The following is a 23,248-nucleotide window of genomic DNA, read 5'->3' on the forward strand; positions in this document are numbered from 1 at the left end:
GGAAAATTGCCCCGGTATGTCCTGCTTTGTGTGTACAGGACTAGTCCAACCGGGCCAATTACCACCCCATCAGCCTACTATCAATCAGTAAAGTGATGGAAGGCATCAACAGTGCCATCAAGCGGCACTTGCTTAGCAATAACCTGCGCAGTGACTCAGTTTGGGTTCCGCTAGGGCCAGACCTCATTACAGCCTTGGTTCAAACATGGACAAAAGAGCTGAACTCAAGAGGTGAGGAGAGAGTGACTGCCCTTGACATCAAGGCAGCATTTGACTGAGTATGGCATCAAGGAGCCCAAAGCAAAACAGAGGTCAATGGGAATCAGGGAGAAACCCTCCACTGGCTGGAGTCATACCTAGTGCAAAGGAAGAGGGTTGTGGTTGTTGGAGGTCAATCATCTGAGCTCCAGTACACCAATGCAGGAGTTCCTCAGGGTAGTGTCCTCGGCCCCACCATCTTCAGCTGCTTCATCAATGACCTTCCTTCAATCATAAGGTCAGAAGTGGGGATGTTCGCTGATGACTGCACAATGTTCAGCACCATTAATGGCTCCTCAGATACTGAAGCAGTCAGTCAGTGTAGAAATGCAGCAAGACCTGGACAATATCCAGGCTTGGGATAAGTGGCAAATAACATTCACGCCACACAAGTGCCAGGCAATGACCATCTCCAACATAGAGAGAATCTAACCATCTCCCTTGATATTCAATGGCATTACCATTGCTGAATCCCCACTAAATCAACATCCTAGGGGGTTACCATTGACCAGAAACTGAACTAGGAGTAGCCACATAAATACAGTGGCTAGAAAAGCAAGTCAGAGGCTAGGAATCCTGAGGCAAGTAACTCACCTCCTAACTCACCAAACCTTGTCCACCATCGACAAGGCACAAGTCAGGAGTGTGATGGAATACTCTCCACTTGCCTGGATGGGTGCCGCTCCAACAACACTCAAGAAGCTTGACACCATCCAGGATAATGCAGCCCACTTGATTGGCACCCCATCTACAAACATTCACTCCTTCCACCACCGACACACAGTGGCAGCAGTGTGTACCATCTACAAGATGCACTGCAGCAATGCACCAAGGCTCCTTAGAGAGCACCTTCCAAACTTGTGACCTCTATCAACTAGAAGGACAAAGGCAGCAAATGCAAGGGAACACCAACACCTGCAAGTTCCCCTCCAAGTCACACACCACCCCGACTTTGAACTATATTGCCATTCCTTCACTGCCACTGGGTCAAAATCCTGGAACTTCCTTCTTAACAGCACTGTGGGTGTACCTCAGTACCTTGCTCTATGGCAGCGAGGCCTGGACAACATATGCCAGCCAAGAGCGACGTCTCAATTCATTCCATCTTCGCTGCCTCCGGAGAATACTTGGCATCAGGTGGCAGGACTATATCTCCAACACAGAAGTCCTTGAAGCGGCCAATACCCCCAGCTTATACACACTACTGAGTCAGCAGCGCTTGAGATGGCTTGGCCATGTGAGCCGCATGGAAGATGGCAGGATCCCCAAAGACATTGTACAGCGAGCTCGCCACTGGTATCAGACCCACCGGCCGTCCATGTCTCCGCTTTAAAGACGTCTGCAAACGCGACATGAAATCGTGTGACATTGATCACAAGTCGTGAGAGTCAGTTGCCAGCGTTCGCCAGAGCTGGCGGGCAGCCATAAAGAGAGGGCTAAATTGTGGCGAGTCGAAGAGACTTAGTAGTTGGCAGGAAAAAAGACAGAGGCGCAAGGGGAGAGCCAACTGTGCAACAGCCCCGACAAACAAATTTCTCTGCAGCACCTGTGGAAGAGCCTGTCACTCCAGAATTGGCCTTTATAGCCACTCCAGGCGCTGCTTCACAAACCACTAACCACCTACAGGCGCGTATCCATTGTCTCTCGAGATAAGGAGGCCCAAAAGGATGTACCTACCCCACATGGACTGCAGCGGTTCAAGAAATCAGCTCACCACCTTCGCAAGGGCAATAAATGCTGGCCTAGCCAGCGACACCCAGAACCCAGGAATGAATAAAAAAGGTGTAACAAGCGGTGTGCTGCAGAGATCAGTGCTGGGGCGTCAACTTTTCACAATTTATATAAATGACTTGGATGAAGGGACTGAAGGTATGGTTGCTAAATTTGCTGACGACACAAAGATAGGTAGAACATAGAACATTATAGCGTAGTACAGGCCTTTCAGCCCTCGATGTTGCGCCGACCTGTGAAACCATCTGACCTACACTATTCCATTTTCATCCATATGTCTATCCAATGACCACTTAAATGCCCTTAAAGTTGGCGAGTCTACTACTGTTGCAGGCAGGGTGTTCCACGCCCCTACTACTCTGAGTAAAGAAACTACCTCTGACATCTGTCCTATATCTATCACCCCTCAACTTGAAGCTATGTCCCCTCGTGTTTGCCATCACCATCCGAGGAAAAAGGCTCTCACTATCCACCCTGTCCAACCCTCTGATTATCTTATATGTCTCTATTAAGTCACCTCTTCTCCTCCTTCTCTCTAACAAAAACAACCTCAAGTCCCTCAGCCTTTCCTCGCAAGACCTTCCCTCCATACCAGGCAACATCCTAGTAAATCTCATCTGCACCTTTTCCAAAGCTTCCACATCCTTCCTATAATGCGGTGACCAGAACTGCACGCAATACTTCAGGTGCGGCCGCACCAGAGTTCTGTACAGCTGCAGCATGACCTCATGGCTCCTAAACTCGATCCCCCTACTAATAAAAGCTAACACACCATATGCCTTCTTAACAGCTCTATTAACCTGGGTGGCAACTTTCAGGGATTTATGTACCTGGACACCTTAGACAGCACCTTCCAAACCCACAACCTCTACCAACTAGAAGGACAAGGTAGGAAAGCAAGTTGGACAATAGGGATATAGATAGGTTAAGTGAATGGCCAAAACTCTGGCAAATGGACTATGTGGGGAAATGTGAAATTGTCCATTTGGGCAGGAAGAATTTAAAAAAAAAATCTAATTGGAGACACTGCAGAGCTCGGAGAATCAGAGGAATTTGGGTATCCCGGTGCATGAATCACAAAAGGTTAGTATGCAAGTACAGCAAGTAACTAGGAAAGCCAATAGAAAGTTATCGTTTATCACGAGGGGAATTGAATAGAAGAGTAGGGAGGTTATGCTTCAGCTATACAGGGCATTGGTGAGACCACATCTGGAGTACTGTGTACAGTACTGGTCTCCTTATTTAAAAGGAAGGATGTAAAATGCATTGGAAGCACTTCAGCGAAGGTTTACTAGACCAAGACCTGGAATGGGTGGGTTGTCTCATGAGGAAAGTTTGGACTGACTCAGCTTGTACCTGCTGGAATTAAGAGGAGCAAGAGGCAACTTGATTTAAACACAAGATCTTGAGGGGTCTTGACAGGGTGGATGTGGAAAGGATGTTTCCTCTTTCGGGAGAATATAGAACTAGGGATCACTGTATAAGGGGTCACCCATTTAAAACAGATGGAGAAATTTGAGGGTAGCAAGTCTTTGCTTCCATTTTGAGGAAGAGTTCCAGAGTCTTTGAATATTTTTTTTTTGAAGGCAGAGGTAGATTAATTCTTGATAAAGAGGGTGAAAAGTTATTGGGGTAGGTGGGAATGTAGAGTTGAGGTTACAATTAAGTCAGCTATAATCTTGAATGGTGCTGCAGGCTTGAGGGGCCAAGCAGTCTACTCCTGCTCCTAATTTCATGTGCGTATGTAACTGGCCCAGTTCAGTTTCTGGTCAATGGTGACTCTTCTCCCCACCCCCCCACAATGTTGATAGTGGAGGATTCAATGATGCCATTGAACATCAAGAGGCGATGGTTCGATTCTCTCTTGTTTGAGATGGTCATTGCCTGGCACTGGTGTGGCATGAATGTTACTTGCCACTTATCAGCCGAAGGCTGGATGTTGTCTGTGTTGGACTAATCTAATCCTATTTTCCAATACATGGCCCGTAGCCTTCTATGCTATGGCGTTCCAAGTGCCCATCTAAATACTGCTTAAATGCAGCGAGGATTCCTGCCTCTACCACCCCTTCAGGCAGTACGTTCCAGATTCCAACCACCCTCTGGGTGAACATTTTTTTTCCTCAAATACCCACAAACTCCTGCACCTTACCGTAAATCTATGCCCCCTGGTTATTGACCCCTCCGCTAAGGGAAAAAGTTTCATCCTATCTAACCCATCAAAGCCCCTCAATTTTGCATACCTCAATCATGTCCCCCCTTCAGCCTTCTCTGCTCCAAGGAAAACAACCCTAGCCTTGTCAGTCTCTCTTCATAGCTGGAATGATCCAGCCCAGGCAACATCCTGGTGAATCTCCTCTGCACCCTCTCCAGTGCAATCACATCCTTCCTATAGTGTGGTGACCAAAACTGTACACAGTACTCCAGTTGTGGCTTAACTAGCATTTTATATAGCTCCACTCAGGATAGGAAAGGGCTGCCTTCGGAGAATACTTGGCATCAGGTGGCAGGACTATATCTCCAACACAGAAGTCCTTGAAGCGGCCAACATCCCCAGCTTATACACACTACTGAGTCAGCGGCGCTTGAGATGGCTTGGCCATGTGAGCCGCATGGAAGATGGCAGGATCCCCAAAGACACATTGTACAGCGAGCTCGCCACTGGTATCAGACCCACCGGCCGTCCATGTCTCCATTATAAAGACGTCTGCAAACGCGACATGAAATCGTGTGACATTGATCACAAGTCGTGGGAGTCAGTTGCCAGCATTCGCCAGAGCTGGCGGGCAGCCATAAAGACAGGGCTAAATTGTGGCGAGTCGAAGAGACTTAGTAGTTGGCAGGAAAAAAGACAGAGGCGCAAGGGGAGAGCCAACTGTGCAACAGCCCCAACAAACAAATTTCTCTGCGGCACCTGTGGAAGAGCCTGTCACTCCAGAATTGGCCTTTATAGCCACTCCAGGCGCTGCTTCACAAACCACTGACCACCTCCAGGCGCGTATCCATTGTCTCTCGAGATAAGGAGGCCCAAAAGAAAGAATATAGCTCCATCATAACCTCCCTGCTCTTACATTCAATGCCTCAGCCAATAAAGACAAGTATCCCAGTGATCCATGGACAATTACACCAAGGTCCCACTGATCATCTGTACTTCCTTGGGTCCTACCATCCATTGTATACTCCCTTGCCTTGTTAGTCCTCCCAAAATGCATCACCTCACACTTCTCAGGATTAAATTCCATTTGCCATTGCTCCGCCCATCTTACCAGCCCATCTATGCCGTCCTGTAATGCAAGGCTTTCCTCAATATTTACACTAATTTTTGCATCATCTGCAAACTTAATCATCCCTCCTATATGCACATCTAAATCATTAACGTACACTACAAACAGCAAGGGGCCCAGCACCAATCCCCGCGGTGCACCACTGGTCACAGGCTTCCAATCGCAAAATTAACCCTCAGCTATTATTGTCTGCCACGAAGCCAATTTGCCCTAGATCCCATGGACTCCCACCTTCTTAACCAATTTCCCATGCGGGGCTTTATCAAAAGCCTTATTGAAGTCTATGCAAACTACATCAACTGCTTTACCCTCATCTACACATCTAGGTCACCGCCTCGAAAAAGTCAATCAAGTTAGACATGATCTCGCCCTGACAAAGCCATGCCGACTATCCCGGATTAATCCCTACCTCTCCAAGTGGAGATTAATCCTGTCCCTCAGCACTTTTTCCAATAATTTCCCTACCACTGGTCTGTAATTACCTGGTTTATCCCTGCTACCCTTCTTGAATAATGGTACCACATTCACGTGCCTCCAATCCTCTGGTATCTCTCCTGTGGCCAGAGAGGATTTGAAAATTTGTGCCAGAGCCCCTGCTATCTCTTCTCTTGCCTCATAACAGACTGGGATACATCTCATCTGGGCCTGGGGATTTATCCACTTTTAAGCCTGCTAAAACTACAAATACCTCCTCCCTTTCAATACTAATATATTCAAGTATATCACAATCCCCCTTCGTGATCTCTACACTTACATCATCCTTCTCCATAGTGAACACAGATGAAAAGTAATCATTTAAAACCTCACCCATGTCCTCTGGCTCCAGACAGATTGCCACTTTGGTCCCTACTCTTTCCCTGCTTATCCTCTTAGTGGCACAGTGGTTAGCACCACAGCCTCACAGCTCCAGCGACCCAGGTTCAATTCTGGGTACTGCCTGTGTGGAGTTTGCAAGTTCTCCCTGTGTCTGCGTGGGTTTCCTCCCACAGACAAAAGACTTGCAGGTTGATAGGTAAAGTGGCTATTATAAATTGCCCCTAGTATAGGTAGGTGGTAGGGGAATATGGGATTAGTGCAGGATTAGTATAAATGGGTGGTCAATGGTTGGCACACTCGGTGGGCCGAAGGGCCTGTTTCAGTGCTGTATCTCTAAATCTAAATAAAAATCTAAAAATCTTAACATACTTATAAAATGCTTTGGGATTTTCCTTTATCTTGCCCAGTGTTTTTTCATGCCCCCTCTTTGCTCTAATTACTTTTAGTACCCCCTACGCTTTTGAAATTCCTAGTGCCCCTGCGGTTTTCAGCTCTCCGAATCTGCCACAAGTCTCTTTTTTCCCCCCCTGATGTAATCCTCATATCTCTCGACAGAGGGTTCCCTGGACTTGTTGGTCCTACCCTTAGCCAACATGTACCCATTAAGGTGCTGAACTCTATTTCCTCTTTGAATGACTCCCACTGATCTGATGTTGACTTACCTGCAAGTTGCTGCTCCCTGTCCACTTTGGCCAGATCCTGTTTTATCATACTGAAATTGGCCTTCCCCCCAATTCAGTACCTTTATTTCCAGCCCATCTGTCCTTTTCCATAACTATGTCAGAGTTATGGACACTATCTCCGAAATGCTCCCCCACTGACTTCTACCACTTGTCCAGCTTCATTCTCTAGAATTAGGTCCAGTACTGCCCCTTCTCTAGTAGGACTTTCTACATACTGGCTCAAAAAGCTCTCCTGTTTGCATTTAAGAATTCCACCCACTTTAAGCCTTTTAAACCAAGACTATCCCAGCTGATATTAAGCAAGTGGAAATCCCCAATTGTTTTAACACCTGAGATTTGCCTACATATCTGCTCCTCTATCTCTCCCTGACTGTTTGGAGGCCTGTAGTACACTCCCAGCCAAGTGATTTCTACCCATATGGCCTCATTTGAGGAACCTTCCAAGATATCATCCCTCCTTACTGCAGTAATTATCTCCTTGATCAACAGTGCAATGCCACCTCCTCTTATGTTTGAAGATTCTATACCCTGGAATATTGAGCTGCCAGTCCTGCCCTCCCTCAACCATGTCTGATATAAATATCATTTTCCCATGTGCTAATCAACACCCCCAATTCATCTGTCTTACCAGCAAGACTCCTTGCATTAAAAAGGAGACACATTCCAGCCTTGTAATGTTCACTTGTGCCTTAACAGGTCGATATTTGCTCTGCCTTCCAGACTGACTTAGTTTCTCTTCTATATTTGACAGTGCATCGCCCCCTACTGTGCCTCCACTTGGTACCCCATTCCCCAGCCAAATTAGTTTAAACAACCCCCCCCACCCAACAGCACGAGCAAGCCTCCCAGCCAGGATGTTGGTCCTGTTCAGGTACAACCCACCCAAATTGTACAGGTCCCACCTTTGCCAGAAACAGACCCAGTGATCCAGGAAACTGAAGCCCTCCCTCCTGCACCATCTCTTCAGCCACACATTCATCTGCTCATCCTCCTGTTCCTATACTCACTAGGACATGGCACCAGGAGTAATCCAGAGATTATGACCTTTGAGGTCTTGCTTTTTAATCTGCTACCTCGCTCCCTAAATTCTTGTTGCAGAACCTCATCCCTCTTTTCACTTATGTCGTTGGTACCAACGTGTACCACGACCTCTAATTGCTAACCCTCCCCCTTCAGAATGTCCTGCAGCCGCTTAGTGATATCCTTGACCTTGGTACCAGGGAGGAAACATACCAACCTGGAGTGATGTTTGCAGCTTTCTGAAACGCCTATCTGTACCCCTTACAATTGAATCCCCCATCACTATAGCTCTTCCACTCCTTTTTCTCCCCCTGCTGTGCAGCAGAGCCATCTGTGTCGCCACAAGCTTGGCTGTTACTGCTTTCCCCTGGGAGGCCATTCCCTCCCCACAGTATCCAAAGCATTATATTTGTTTGAGAGGGATGGCCACAGTGGACTCCTACACTATCTGCTTGTACCTACTACTCCACCTGGTGGTCACCCATTCCTTTTCTGCCTGTGTCGCCATTACCTGCAGTGTAACCACCTCTCAAAACGTGCTATCCACGACGTCCTCAGCATCGTGGATGCTCCGCAGTGAATCCACCTGCAGCTCCAGTGCCATAATGCAGGTAGCCAGTTGCTGCAGCTGGACAATTCCTGCACACATGGTAGTCAGGGACACTGGAAGCATCCCTGATTTCCCACACAGTGCAGGAGCTTATCACGGGTGTGAGCTCTCCTGCCACGACTTGCCTTTAGATTACTTAGTTACTCCCTCAAATTTTAAAAAAATGCTAATTACACAAGGGGCCTTGCTCCACTCCAAACACTACCCATTACAATGTAAATTACGCACATTTTAAAAAGAACTTTAGAACTCACTATCACTAGTTTTTTTTAAAAACTAGTTAAAAGCTGTTTAAATTGACTAACAGCTATTACTTACCCAACCAACCACCTTGCAGATTTCCCATGATGTCACCAAGTCTTTTTTTCCTTTCAAGTCTCAGCACACGCTGGTACAGGGAGCGACGCAGAGCCTGCTGCCACTCCGGATCAGCTTCCTTGCAGGTCTGCCAGTCGCCACTCCCAAGTAAGGGCCTCAAGCCCCACTATTTATTTATTTATAGGCGCCGCGCCAGATCAGCTTCCTTCTCGGTCCTTGCAGTGATGTCCTGGGACTGGGATGATTGACCTCCCACAACCAAAACCATCTTCCTTTGTGCTCTATGTCTCCAACCAGAGTCTCCTGCCCAGCTCCTAAGCAGCAATGCTGAACAATCACCTACCTGCTTCTGTGATGTCACAGCAATTTCTCTTTTCGAACACAGGCTCTGAACCTACAGACTGGTTAAGCTAGCTCTTTATGCCCATTCAGCACTCACTCCTTCCTGAATCATCTAGTCTGAACTATTTAAGACACTCTGGTATGAATTTCAGTGTCCAAAACATCTGTACACAAGGTATTCAGAAAAATAATTATTGCAACAGCAACTAGTTTGGTTATGACTAGATCTACCAATTACAAGATTGTACAATGCATCTCATCTAAAAATAATGAATCTTAATAGGAAATTCAAATTTTATTCTAAGCAGAACATTTTTGCTTTATAATCCAGTTTTTGTTTAAGTGGATGGCAGATGTAATATGGACATGTGCATAGGCAGCAGACATTGAATATTAATTAGGAACAAGAACCTTAGCTGACATTTTCACCACCCACACCACCTCCTTAATCCAGGAGCTCAGATAAATTGAAGTACCCTACTGCTGTCCAGCTCAGGAGTTATAGGGAGTGAATTGGTACTTTTGTGGGCTGCATTGCTCAATTATTCATTAGAAAATTTATTCAGTCAGCACAGAACTTACTAAAATTAATTTGCAGTAATTCATTTGGATTGAAGCATTTACCTCAGTGATTGGATAACACTCATTCATGGGCCCTCAGATTTCCTTCAAAGAAATTGAGATTTTTACTCTGTAGTCCATACTATGTGTAACCTAGGGGTAAGTAGCTTCAGACAAGAATAATTTTCGAAGACCACACAAGGAATGTGGTGGGTATGTACCATAATTTTCTCGATCCTTGACCATTTGCCATCATCCCCTATCCCTTCTTCCTGAATCTCTTCTTGCACGGTTTAAGTTCCCCAGGCTCAAATAGCAGGTGCACTTTAGCCCCAACGACAGTTTAACGAGCAGTTAAACAGTCACTGCCCACCCCCTAAACATGCCCACTCTCAGCTTTTCTCACTGAACACCATCTTCTCTCAAATGGGACTTCCCTGGACACAAGGACATGCCAAATGACTCAACTGCTGCTCAGTTGCTTAAATTTTAAAATACCTTGGATCAGCTCACAGCCCTTCCCTGACTACTGCTGTTATCTGCTGATTTTTCAGCTACTGTCTAATCCCTGGCAACACAGGAACAAGAGAAGGCCATTTAGCCCCTCAAACTAGTCAATCATTCAATGATGTCAGATCCAATATTCAACTTCACATTCCTGCATTTGTCCCATATTCCTTGAAGATTTGTTACCCAAAAGTACATAGATTTCATATGTAAAATTAACAATTCTGTTGTTCGAAGAGTACAAAACTTCTACTGTTGAGGCATTTCCAACTTCACTTCTTGAAAAAATGTCAAGACCTAATTTTTTAAGATTCCCCAACTGGAATTAGTTTCTCTTCATCTACCCTATCTGTTCCCGAGTATCTTGAAAACTTGGATCAAAAATCACTCACTCATTAACCTTTTAAACTCAAGAGAATAAAACCCTAGTTTGTGTAATCAATCCCTGTAATTTAACCCTTTGAGTCCAGGTATTATTCTGATAAGTCTATGCTGCATTCCCTCCAAGGCCAACACATCCTTCCTAAGGTATGATGCCCATAATTGCTTGCAATACTCGTGTAATCTACACAGGACTTTGTATTGTTGAAGCACATCTCATACATTTTTGTATTCTAGCTTTTACATATAAAGGCCAGCATTCCCCTAGACTGATAGATGTCACAAACATGTACAGAAAACAAAGTAGCTGGACAGCCCCCCCCCCCCCCCCCCACCCACCCCAAAGACTCCTCAACCCTCACTGTTTCTAGATTCACCATTTACAAAGTATCCTGTTGTATTCTTTTTGGGCCCCAAAATAGATTACCTCACATTTTGCCTACCAACTCCTGAGCTGAAATAAATTTCTCTGCCACTTTTGGTTGTCCAACTTCACCACCGTTTTTATTCTGCCCACCTCCTGAATCTTCCTTCCCACCGAAGACCTCGAGTAGTGCACCTTCAGATAGTCTACCTTTCAAATAGCTCCTGGACGATCACATCAGCCTCCAAACAGAATTTGTCAATGCTCCATGCTGACTTCACCCTATCTATGTCAACTTTATCCCAAAGGACCTCTGACTAACTTTGGACTCTGTCTCCCCTTTATTCCTCATTTACTACCAGGATATATGTATCCAAATGGTTACATAACCTGAGTTTTCCCCATGTCAATTTGCATGTGCTCTAGTCTGAGTGGCAGCCAATCACTTCTATTTACAATTTTACCGCTTTTAAAAAAAACTTGCACCACCTCTCCTTGGGCCCCCTGTCATTATCCCTCCTGAGATGAGGAAAAACCATCTCACCCAGATGGTGGTGAGGGTCTGGAACTCACTGCCTGAAAAGGGTATTTGAGGCAGAAACCCTCAACTCATTCAAAAGGAGTTTGGATATGCACCTTAAGTGCTGTAATCTGCAGGGTTATGGACCAAATGCTTAAAAAGGTACGATTAGAATGGATGGATTTTTTTTTAGCCAGCACAGACACGATGGGCCAAGAGGCCTCTTTCTGTGCCTTAAACTTTCTACGATTCATTTCTTCCCCCTTAGGTACTTGGCCTCCCAAACTCCTACCCCAACTCTGCCAACACCCCAGGCTCAACTACATCTTGGATAAGCCTACAGCTTCCTTGTGCCTTTCCAAAAGGCCCCATCAAGGCACTCATCACAGCTTCCTTTTAAGCAGAAACCTCCAACTGCCCTACCCTACTCTCAATGTTCCTACCCAGCGCACTTGTGGGCTAATCATTCAAATAGCCTTCCAGTCCAATTCATCCTTCCCTGCTCTGACCCTGTAGACTATGCCAATGGATCATCTGTCACCACCCTCTCCACCATTTCCCTTCAAACTGTCCATTCTCTTGTGAACAAAACCATTGCTATCCTCATGCTCATCATGGATGATGGTGTTAAATACCATGGCCTTGATGGAAATCTGGCTGGGTGATGACGACATCTTCCCCCTAAATGAAGCCTCCCTGTGTGGCTGTAGCTTCCATCACTTGGCCCCCATCCCCACAGACAGGGGTAGTGGTGGTGTGGCTTTTTCCACCAAAAAAAAAAAAACACACTTTAGTATGTCCCCCTACTCCTCTGGCATTTGCCCTCCATTGAAGGTCTCTGCTTATTACACCCCTCTCCCTTAATCCTCATTCACCATCACCTACCCAAGTAGCATATTAAAAAAAAAAATCATTGTATATCTTCACCACTTTCCTTCTTCAGATTTCAAGCCAAAGTCTCATCCTCTGATTTTAACCTCCATCTCAAATAGTTTCCTCCCACAAGCCAAAAGACTTGCAGGTTGGTAGGTAAATTGGCCATTATAAATTGTCACTAGTGTAGGTAGGTGGTAGGGAAATATAGGGACAGATGGGGATGTTTGGTAGGAATGTAGGATTAGTATAAATGGGTGGTTGATGGTCGGCACAGACTCGGTGGGCCGAAGGGCCTGTTTCAGTGCTGTATCTCTAATCTAATCTAATCTAATCATGATGCTCTTTCATCAGAGTTCACTGGCCATCTATTCTTCACTAGTCTCTTCCTCCAGATAAGAACATCCCAACCCATATTCACAGCCACCTCCTTGACCTTGCCACTCTGATCAAGTCAGAGATAAAGCCATCTCAGATCCCTTGCATGCATTTCTCTCCGCCCATATCCTACTAACCCCTCCACCTCACATTTCCTTCCATGTCAGCCCCTGGAAAATACTCTCCCCAATTCACTTCCAAAATCCCAGCTGTCAAGCCTTCAGCACTCTATCCACCAGATATTTCTGCAGCTAATCAATCTGCTCAGCCACATCATCTCCACTGAAGTACTAGTCCCCATTAAAATCAATGCCTCCTTCTCACCCAGGTAGTTGCCCCACTACTGCTCCCTTAAATCCAAGGGACACAGTCTAGAACAAATATAGCAGACAACTGGCTTAGCCATTCACCACCAGGTCTGGCTGGATCAGAAGAAGCACTATCCTGTTCTTGTCTGTCAAAACTGTTTGCATTCCAGGATGATCCTGGAATAGTGATCATTTTTTTTTTAAATCTCACTGGGAAGTCTTCTTAAACCCATCTCCCTCATCTCCAACAAGCACAAGGCACTCATGGACTCTGGTCACCAAGATTGAGATCAGCTGCATCTGCCACTTCCCTCCCTTCCCCAGCCTACTGGGTCAAACTTCCTCCAATGTTTTCCCCTACCCTAGCCCTGATCTCATCTTTCTCTAGTTTCCCTCCTAACTCTCAAGTCCCCTTACAGATCATCTTGTCAATAAGATCTACCAAACACCCAGCTTCTTCTCAGCAATATTTCCACTAAACTGCTGACCACCCAGCTTCCCTTCCTCAGTCCCTTGTTAGCTGATTGTTAATGGTTCACCCTCAGGTACTTGACCTGTCTCCTTCAAATTCACTATCACTCTTTAAAAAAAAAACACCTTGAACACTGCACCCCCCCCCCCCAACAAAACACACTGCCCCATCTCCCTCCCTTTCTTCAAAGTCCTTGAATGACCTGCCACCTCCCAAATCTGTGTCATCTTTCGAGAACTCCATATGTGAAACTCTCCAATCATTGTACTGTCCCTACCACAGTAATGAAGCAGCTCTTACAGAATGTCACCAACTTGAAGCATCTGTGACAAAGGTAGATGATCCCTCCTTGTCAACATTTCAACAACCCTTGACACAGCTGGCCACATCATTCTCCGACACCATTCCACTGTTATCCAGAGGGTGGGACAGCACTCAGCTGGTTCCATTCTCATCTATCCAGTCATAACGGGAGATTCATGTGCAATGGCTTCGCTTCCCACTCCGTTACCTCTGGTATCCCCCAAGTTAGATCCTTGGCCTCCTATTTCTCATCAACATGCTGCTACTGGATGATACTGTCCAAAAACCTGTCAGTTTCCATATGAATGCTGATGAAACCCTTTACTTCACCTCCCAATCCCTCCATTGTCTCTCAATTGCCAGATTGCTTGCCCAACATCCAGTACCAGAAATTACCTCCAAATAAATGGAGGAAAACAAAAGCCATTTTCTTCAGTCCCAGCCAGTGACGCCATCCCTCTCCCTGGCAACTGAGTCTGAACCAGACTTTTCACCTGGGTGTCAATTGACCCAGAGATGAGCTTCTGGCAACATATCCATACCATGACCACCTATTTCCACTTCAACAACAGCACCTGACTGCCCCTATCTCAGCTCACCTACTAAAACTCATCCATGAGTTTGTTACATCTACACTTGACTGCTCGACTGAAACCTTGGCCAGCTTCCAACATTCTTCCCTCCATAAACCTGAGCTCAAAACACTTCTGTCCTTGCCTTAAATTGCAAAGTTCCACTCACTTGTGCTTCCAGTTTGGCAAAGCTTTTTTTAAATTCTCATCCTTGATTTCTAACCCCTTCATTATCTCATATCTCCATATATCTCTAATGTCCTCCAGCCCTACAAATCTGCATTCTAGTCCTTGCCTAAAACAGAATCACAGAATTGTTACATCACAGGAGGCCACTCAGTTCAGTGTCTGCAGCAGCTCTCCAAAAGAGCAATTCACCTAGTGCCATTCCCCCACCTTCTCCCCATAACCCTGCATTCTCCTTTTTCAGAAAACAGTCCAATTCCCTTGTGAATGCTTTAATTGAACATGCCTCCACCATTCTTAGGCAGCACATTCCAGACCTTAACCACTTGCTGGGTGAAAACATTTTTCCTCGTATCACTTTTGCTTCTCGGCCATTACTTTAGGCTGCGCACTCTCGTTTTCAATCATTTCACAAGCGGGAACAGTTTCTTCCCATCTCCTCTGTGCAGACCGCTCATGATTTTGAATACCTATCAAAACATCAGTCTTTAAAGGAAAACAAGAAGTCCTAAACTTCGTCAATCTATTTTCATAACTGAAGTTCCTCATCGCCACAACCATTCTCAGCTTTTCTGTGCTTTCTCCAATGCCCGCACATCTTTCCTGAAGTGCGGCACCTAGTACTGGACATTACTCCAGCTGAGGCCGAACTAGTATCTTATACAAGTTCAACATAACTTGCTTGCTCTTGTACTCTATGCCCCTATTTAATAAAGCCCAGGATACTGTATGCTTTATTCACCACTCAATCTGTCCTGTCACCTTCAATAACTTATGCAGCATCACAAATTTAGATCACTTTACTACTGGTAGTGGTACTAAACCCCAAGCTCTGGAATTTCCTGCTTAAACCTCTTTCAACCTTCATAACACTGCTTCAAACCTATCTCTTCAGCCAAGCTTTTGGTCTTCTGCTTGAATATCTCATGTGGCTGAGTGTCTAATTGCTTTCACACAAATTGCCTTGGGACATTTTACTGCACTAAAAAGGTGCTACATAAATGCTCTTTGGTAGAGTTCTTAATTCATCCCACTTTCCTGCTGTCATAACAGCCCTGTAAATGCTTTCCCTTCAATTATTTATACAAATGGAATATAAATTTCTCTATCAATTGTCTTGATATTCAGCAGTGTTTTACTCAACTGCATTTTGAAACTTTGCTGAAATTTTTAGGGAAATAAATTGTCTATGGGAAGTTTCATTTATTTTGTACTACATTTCATAACACATACAATCATGTTCACTAAATACTTCAGATTCTACTAGCGTTTCACCTCCCAGTATCCAACTTAATGCACACCCATAACTAATTCAAATTACACAAATGGCAAAAGTCATGTGTCAAAAAGCAAACAGCATGGAGACCTGAAGCGCCCTTCTGAAACCTCCCAAGACAAAAAGTAGGTTATAACATTCAACAAAATAACCACGATCCTCTCAGTTCCAGTTATCAATTATTTGAAAATAATGGAGACGCTGGAAGTCATGGGCAGCGGTGGCATTGCACTTTCCCCCCCCCCCCCCCCGAGATAGCAGGTACCAAACTGACACGATCATAGCGATTTGTATATTGCTACCCCTGCGAGTTCATAGTGATAAATAACCATCGAAAAAGTCAATTTATTGTACTAAAAAGACAAAATGTACAACAGCCTTTCCATCAAGTTACGTCGGGCCCAGTCATTGTAACACTCCTGCTGTCTGCTCGCCTCTGGATCATCCGTGATGACCGGCCACAAAACGCACTGGACAGGGCTTCGGGAGCGGGAGCGGGAGGGGGAAAGAGAAGCGGGAGCTGCATAGGAATTTTTAATAAAAAAAAAAGTGAGCAAGTGACAAATTACTTCGATCACTAATAAGTACAAAAAGCACCATCACTGCCACGGCTGCCTTATCTCCCTTACCTTCATACTGAAGATCAATAAGAACCAGCAGGAAGGGGAAATACGAGAACACTTTAGTCAGACACGCTCGTGGCGCCACCATTTCGGGCAGGGTAACGGCCGAGAGCTCGTTCAAAATCCTCTGACCGAGCGGCAGAGCTCGAGAGTCTCCCTCCACCACCCCGCGAGCCGCCGCCGCCGCTGCTCCCGGAAAGCCTGCGCCCGAGTCGATCGCGCAAAAGCTTCCCCTCCCGTGGTTCCAGCGCAGGTCCACGCTAACTCGGCCACAGGCTGACAGTGGTAATGCCGCGCATGTACACCCAATTGTCTGTCGAAAGTTGCCCAGTGTCTCCAAAAGCTCCGTCCAACTTGTTTGTTTTCCCCGTCCTCCAAAAACGCGAATAGCGGCTGTTGAGGCCCCACTTAAACCAACACGGATCAATCGTGGTCTGCTCTGATTGGATAACATGGAAGGGAGTCACACCCACTTACCTCCGTTTTGATTTGACAGTGACCAGCCAGAGCCCCACCCACAACTTCCAAGTTCCACTACGTGGAGCTCAGGCGCAAGTTGACCGACCAAGGCTTGTGTCAGACGTCTCATAATTTTAAAGGCATCGCAAGGTATAGATGGTTCACAATTCTCTTTATCAGTCTGGCTAGGTTTTGTCTTTTCGCTGAAGAACACAAATATCTCCCACGTGTTGTAATGAATCAATTGCTTGATTTTGTAAAGTATAATGCAAATGAATCTGGAATGACCAATTGTGCTACATGATTTTGGTTAAGGCTTTATTGCAATAAAAAGTAAATTATAGAGCTGTCAAATGTAGAAAGTTTATTTATAATTTGAAAACTTGACTTACAGTATGTGTGAATCAATTTAGTTCTGTGTTAATATTTTGGACTGACATATATTTAGCCAATTGGCAGACGTCCCATAATGTTGCGCACAAGGGGTTGGGTAAAAAGGGCGTGATACCATGGAATACAAAATGTATTAAACCAAACAAGCAATTAATCCCAAACCTTAAATATGATTCACAAAACATTTCAAACTAAAACTGTGACCATTTATGGCGCAGGAGGGACCTTTACAAACCGGAAAGATTTCACCTGAACAGGACTAGGACCAATGTTCTTGCTGGGAGTTTAACCAGTGCTGTGGTGGAGAATTTAAACTAATTTGGTAGGGGGAGGGAACCAGGATGTCGCAGTCGAGAGGAGTGACAAGATACATAGAAAATTAGGAAAAAGTGTAAAACGTTCAGGAATTAGATGAAGGAAAAAAGCAAAGCAGATTAGTGTGGAGTTGGAAATGCATATGTGTTAGTGTGAGGAGTTTCACAAAAAGGGTCGATGAGGCAGAAGTTGCCACAAGGGGTTATGATGTATTGACTATAATGGCTTAAACATGAGCAGGAATGGGAACTAAACATTCCTGGCTACAGGAGGGATAGGAAATGAAAAAAAGACAGAATGGGGTATAGCAGTATTGATTAAAGATAATATTGCAATTTCACAAAGGGGTGATATAATAGAGGGTTAAAAGACTGAATCTATTTGATTCGAGTTTAAAGAATAGCAAAGGAGCTGTTACATTGCTGCATGTTTATTATAGACCACCAAATAATGAGATAGTGGAACAAATCTGTCGGAAAATTTAGAGAAATGTGAAATTGATAGAGCAATAATAGTAAGGAACTTCTGTTGTCCTAATATACAAAAGGAAATATACAAGGAAAGTGAATAACTTTTAAAACGTGTATAGGAAAATGTTCTTAATCAGTATGTTTCTAGCCCAACGAGGAAAGAAGCAGTGCCAGATTTGGTTCTAAGGAATGAAGTAGGACATGTGGAGTGTGTTTCAGTAGAATATCTGAGTAATAGTGATTGTAATATAATTAGGTTTAAAGTAGTTACAGAAAGAGACAAAGAAAAATCTATGGTGAAAATATCCAACTGGAAGATAGCCAGTTTCAGTGATTTGAGAAACGACCAACACAGGCGGACTGGAAACAAAGTTTGGCCAAGAAAACAGTAAATGAGCGCTGGCAGGCCTTCACATTTGAGACACTACAGGTATAAACCAAGTGCATTTCTATGGGGAGAAAAGATAGGACATTCAAAGTTTGATCTCCCTGGATAACAAAGAAAACAGAGATTAAAATGAAAAAGAGAAGTTTATGACAAATGTCCAATATAGAATAAATGGAACATCAGGCAGAATACAGAAACTGCAGGGGAAATCACAAAGAAGAGCAAAGAGAGAATATGAAAAAAAGCAGATAGCATAAAAGGGAACCCAAACATCTTTTATAAACATATACAAAGTAAAAGGATACTTAAAGGAATTGTCGGGCCAATTAGGGACAAAAAGGAACAAAAATCTGATTGTAGAGGCAGAGGCCATGACAGAGGCATTGAATGAATACTTTGCATTTGTCTTCACTAAAGAGGATGAAGTTTAGTTGCAGTAGAGGAGGACGGAGCAGAAATATTTGATAGGATAAAAATAGATATAAAGGAGACATTAAATAGGTTGGTATCACTCAAAGTTAACAAGTCACCCAGTCCAGATGGGGATCCATATTGTGGGAAGATAGCAGAAGCTCTGATGACAATCTTCTAGTCCTCTTTGGATATGGGAGTGGTGCTGGGGACTGGAGGATTGTAAATGTTACACCACTGTTCATAATAGGGGAGAGGGAAAAACCTGGTAACAACAGGCCAGTCAGTCTAACATTAATGGTGGAAAAGCTATTGGAGACCATTGTCAAGGACAACATTAATTCTTAGTTGGAACCAGCATGTTCATGGGTACGTAATTAATTAAATAGGAAGCAGAAAGAAGTGAACAGATGTCTTTCTGACTGAAGAGAAGTATGCAGTAAGGTCCCCTAGGGGTCGGCATTGCCTCATCAATTTGGACCAGGAGAAGGCATTTGAGAGGATATTGCACACCTACATGATGGATGTGCTGTCCCAAATGGAGTTTGGGGAGGGAATCCGCAATTGGATCCAACTGCTCTACACAAAATCAATAGTGCAGCCTCAATACATGGGTGGGAATCAGAAAGCTTCCTAATCAAAACTGGAGCCAGACAGGCTGTCCTCTGTCCCCTGTCTTGTTCGTTTGCTGTATCAAACCTTTTTCTGAGTCCATTAGGAAGGATGCGGGCATAAGAGGGGTGACAGTCCCAAGCAGCAGAGGCACTCAGGTTAAAGCCTGCCTGTGCATTGACGACGTTGCTGTCTTTTTATTTATTTTTTTTATTTAGAGATACAGCACTGAAACAGGCCCTTTGGCCCACCAAGTCTGTGCCAACCATCAACCACCCATTTATACTAATCCTACATTAATCCCATATTCCTACCACATCCCCTCAATTCCCCTACCACCTACCTACACTAGGGGTAATTTACTGATCAACCTGCAAGTCTTTGGCTGTGGGAAGAAATCGGAGCACCCAGCAGAAACCCATGCGGTCTCAGGGAGAAATTGCAAACTCTGCACAGGCAGTACCCAGAATCGAACCCGGTCGCTGGAGCTGTGAGGCTGCGGTGCTAACCACTGTGCCACTGTGCCATCTTCTGCTCGGATCTGCTGTCCGTTTACAGGCTGATGAGCATCTGTGACCAGTTCGAACTGGCCTCGGGAGCCAAACTAAATAGTGACAAGAGCGAGGCCATGTTCTTTGGGAACTGGGCTGAACGATCCTTTGTCCCCTTCACTGTCAAGTCAGACTACCTGAAGGTGCTGGGGATATGGTTTCGAGGGGCTGGGGCATGCGGAAGGGGTGAGTAGCCATGGTAAAACATAAACTGGGCATGTGGGAGCAGCGTTCTCTCTCTCCTTTGCGGGTTAGAACCTGGTCATCAGGTGCAAGGTGTTCATGTTACTGTATGTGGCACAGGTCTGGCCCATACCCCACAGTCGTGCCATGGCGGTTACCCAAGCCACCTTCCGCTTTATCTGGACGTCGAAAATGGACTGGGGCCACGGGGACCCGATGTTCAAACCTCTGGATAAAGGGGGAAAAATCGTACCCAACATCGCCCTCATCCTGATAGAACTCCAGTATGCAAACGTTCAGTGTCACTACCTGCTGAGGTTCTGTCTGTCCCCGGTGTTGTGAAGGATGGTCACATTGCCGTGGAATGCTCCATTCGGTTGGACCATGCCATACCACCTATCCTTTGTGGAAAAGTTTGTGCGAATAAACATCTTTGACCATAAGTTCATCAGGCAGTGGTGTGCACAGAATGTCCTCAAGGCCCTATGGGAAAAGGAGATGGTGGATCCTGTCGGATGGTTCCCTGAGCAGACTGCCAAAGTCATTTGGCAGAATGCCTCATCGCCAGAATGTTCAAACAAGCACCAAGGCGTAGCTTGGCTGGTGGTGAGAAGGGCTCTGCCCGTCAGATCCTTTTGGCACGCCCGGAGTCTCTCTGCCTCTGCATGCTGCCTCGAGGTGGCTGTGCTGGGGAAGAGACTATTGCCCACCTCCTTCTAGAATGTGACTTTGCAAAGCAGTTCTGGAAAGAGATGCAGTGGTTTTTGTCGAGGTTCATCCCAAGCAGCTCTGTAACACAGGACTCTGTGCTCCCAGAGACGCACAGTGAGATAAACATCAACTGTTGCTGGAGGACCATCAACTTGGTGAAAGACACTCTTTGGTCTGCCAGAAACTTGCTGGTCTTCCAGTGCAGATTTGTCCACGACCGAGTGTTGTAGACTGGCACATTCCAAGGTCAAGGACTACGTGCTGAGGGACGCACTAAAGCTTGGGGCAGTTGCCATAAAGGCTCAATGGGGAAAGGTCACTGTGTAAGGCCTTCCCGCCATAGTATGCTGAGGGGCTGGAACCTATGTAAAACCCCTTGGGCTGAACGCACCAAATATGTTTTTGCTGTGTAATGCAAATGTACATTGCATATAAAATGGAATGGAAAGAGTTGTGAGTCAACTCATGTTCTGTATTGAAGGAATCTGATTATATAAAAACAGAAGAAATGGGGCAGGAGTAGGCCATTCAGCCCCTCAAGCCTGCCCTGCCATTCAGTAACATCATGGCTGATCTGTCCCAGGCCTCAACTCCTCTTTCAGGCCTGCTCCACATAACCCTCGACTCCCCGAGATTTCAAAAATCTATCTACGTCCTCCTTAAATACATTTAGTGATCTAGCCTCCACAACTCTCTGAGGTAGAGAATTCCAGAGATTCAACACCTTCTGAGAGAAGAAATTCCTTTGCATCTCATTTTTAAATGTGTGACCCCTTATTCTGTAACTATGTCCCCTAGTTCGAGATTCCAGTGGAAAAATATTCTCAACATCGACCCTGTCAAGGCCCCTTAGAATCTTCTCTGTTTCAATAAGATCACCTCTCATTCTTCGAAACTCCAATGAATAAAGGCCTAACCTGTTTAGCCATTCTTGATAAGACAATCCCTTCATCCCAGGAATTAGCTGAGTGAACCGTTTCTGAACTGCTGCCAGAGCTAGTATATCCTTCCTTAAATACGGGGACCAAAACTGTACGCAGTACTCCAGGTGTGGCCTCACCAACACTCTGTGCAGTTGGAACAATACTATTTTTAAACTCTAATCTCCAAGCAATAAAGGCCAAAATTACATTTTCCTTCCTAATTACTTGCTGCACCTGCATGCTACCATTTTGTGTTTCATGTACAAGAACACCCAGATCCCTCTGAACTGCACTATTTTGTAGTCTTTCTCCATCTAACTAATAATCTGTCTTTTTATTCTTCCTGCCAAAGTGGATGACCTCACACTTTCCCACATTTAACACCATCTGCCAAGTTTTTGCCCACTCACTTAACCTATCTATATTCCTTTGCAGATTCTTTGAGTGTCCTCATCACAACATGCCTTCCCACCTATTTTTGTGTCGTCAGCAAATTTGGATACACTACACTCTGTCCCTTCCTCCAAATCATTAATATAGATAATAAGTAGTTGAGGCTCTAGGACCGATCATTGTGGCATCCCACTAGTTATGGCTTGCGAACCTGAAAAAGACCCATTAATCCCGACTCTCTGCCTTCTGTGTGTTAGCCAATCTTCAGTCCATGCCAACACATTACCCCCATACCCTGACCTTTTATTTTGTACAATAACCTTTTATGTGGCACCTTATCGAATGCCTTTTGAAAATCCAAATGCACCACATCCACTGGTTCCCCTTTATCTACCCTGTTATAACCTCAAAGAACTCTAACAAATTTGTCAAACTTGATTGCTATTGTACTTTCTGAAATGTCAAATTTGAACTGCTTTGAACTGTTCTGTAATGTATTTTTTTTACAAATTTTTATGATTAAAGTATATTTTGGGAAAAATTTGGGACTATTGCTCTTCTGTTATATACAAATGACCTGCACCTGGTATAGAGAGTACAATGTTTAAGTTTGCGGATGATTTAAAAAAAAAACTTGGCAATATAGTAGATCGTGAGGAGGGTGGTAATAGGCTTCAGGGGGACATTGATGAAATAGACAAACACATGGCAGATACAATTTAATGTGGATAAGTGTGAAGTGGCGCACTTTGGAAGGAAGAACATGGAGAGGCAGTGTAATCTAAATGATACTATTTTGAATTGATGCAATAGTAGAGACATCTAGAAGTGCATATTCACATATCTTTGAAGGTGGCAAGGCACGTTGAAAAGGCAGTTAAAATATATGGGATATTTGGCTTTTTAAGTTGGGGCATTTAATGCAAAATAAGGAAGTTATGCAAAGCCTTCACAAGTCACTAGTTAGGCCTCAGCTGTACAATGCTGGGCATCACATTTTAGGAAGGATATCAAGGCATTGGAGAAAATACCGATGAGTTTTACTAGGATGATACG

General features: G+C 44.8%; 1 protein-coding gene across 1 annotated transcript in view; it reads right to left on the reverse strand.

Moving 5' to 3' along the window:
• Positions 1-16,818, reverse strand: part of dnajc3a (DnaJ (Hsp40) homolog, subfamily C, member 3a) — a 120,942-nt gene extending 104,124 nt beyond the window's left edge. The window contains exon 1 of the mRNA XM_068034397.1: positions 16,390-16,818. Coding sequence (XP_067890498.1) covers positions 16,390-16,471 — 82 coding nt within the window. The 5' untranslated portion in view covers positions 16,472-16,818. The remainder of the gene's footprint in view (positions 1-16,389) is intronic.
• Positions 16,819-23,248: the final 6,430 nt, after the last annotated feature.

This window comes from Heterodontus francisci, chromosome 6 (genome assembly GCF_036365525.1).
Source record: "Heterodontus francisci isolate sHetFra1 chromosome 6, sHetFra1.hap1, whole genome shotgun sequence".
Taxonomy (NCBI): Eukaryota; Metazoa; Chordata; class Chondrichthyes; order Heterodontiformes; family Heterodontidae; genus Heterodontus; species Heterodontus francisci.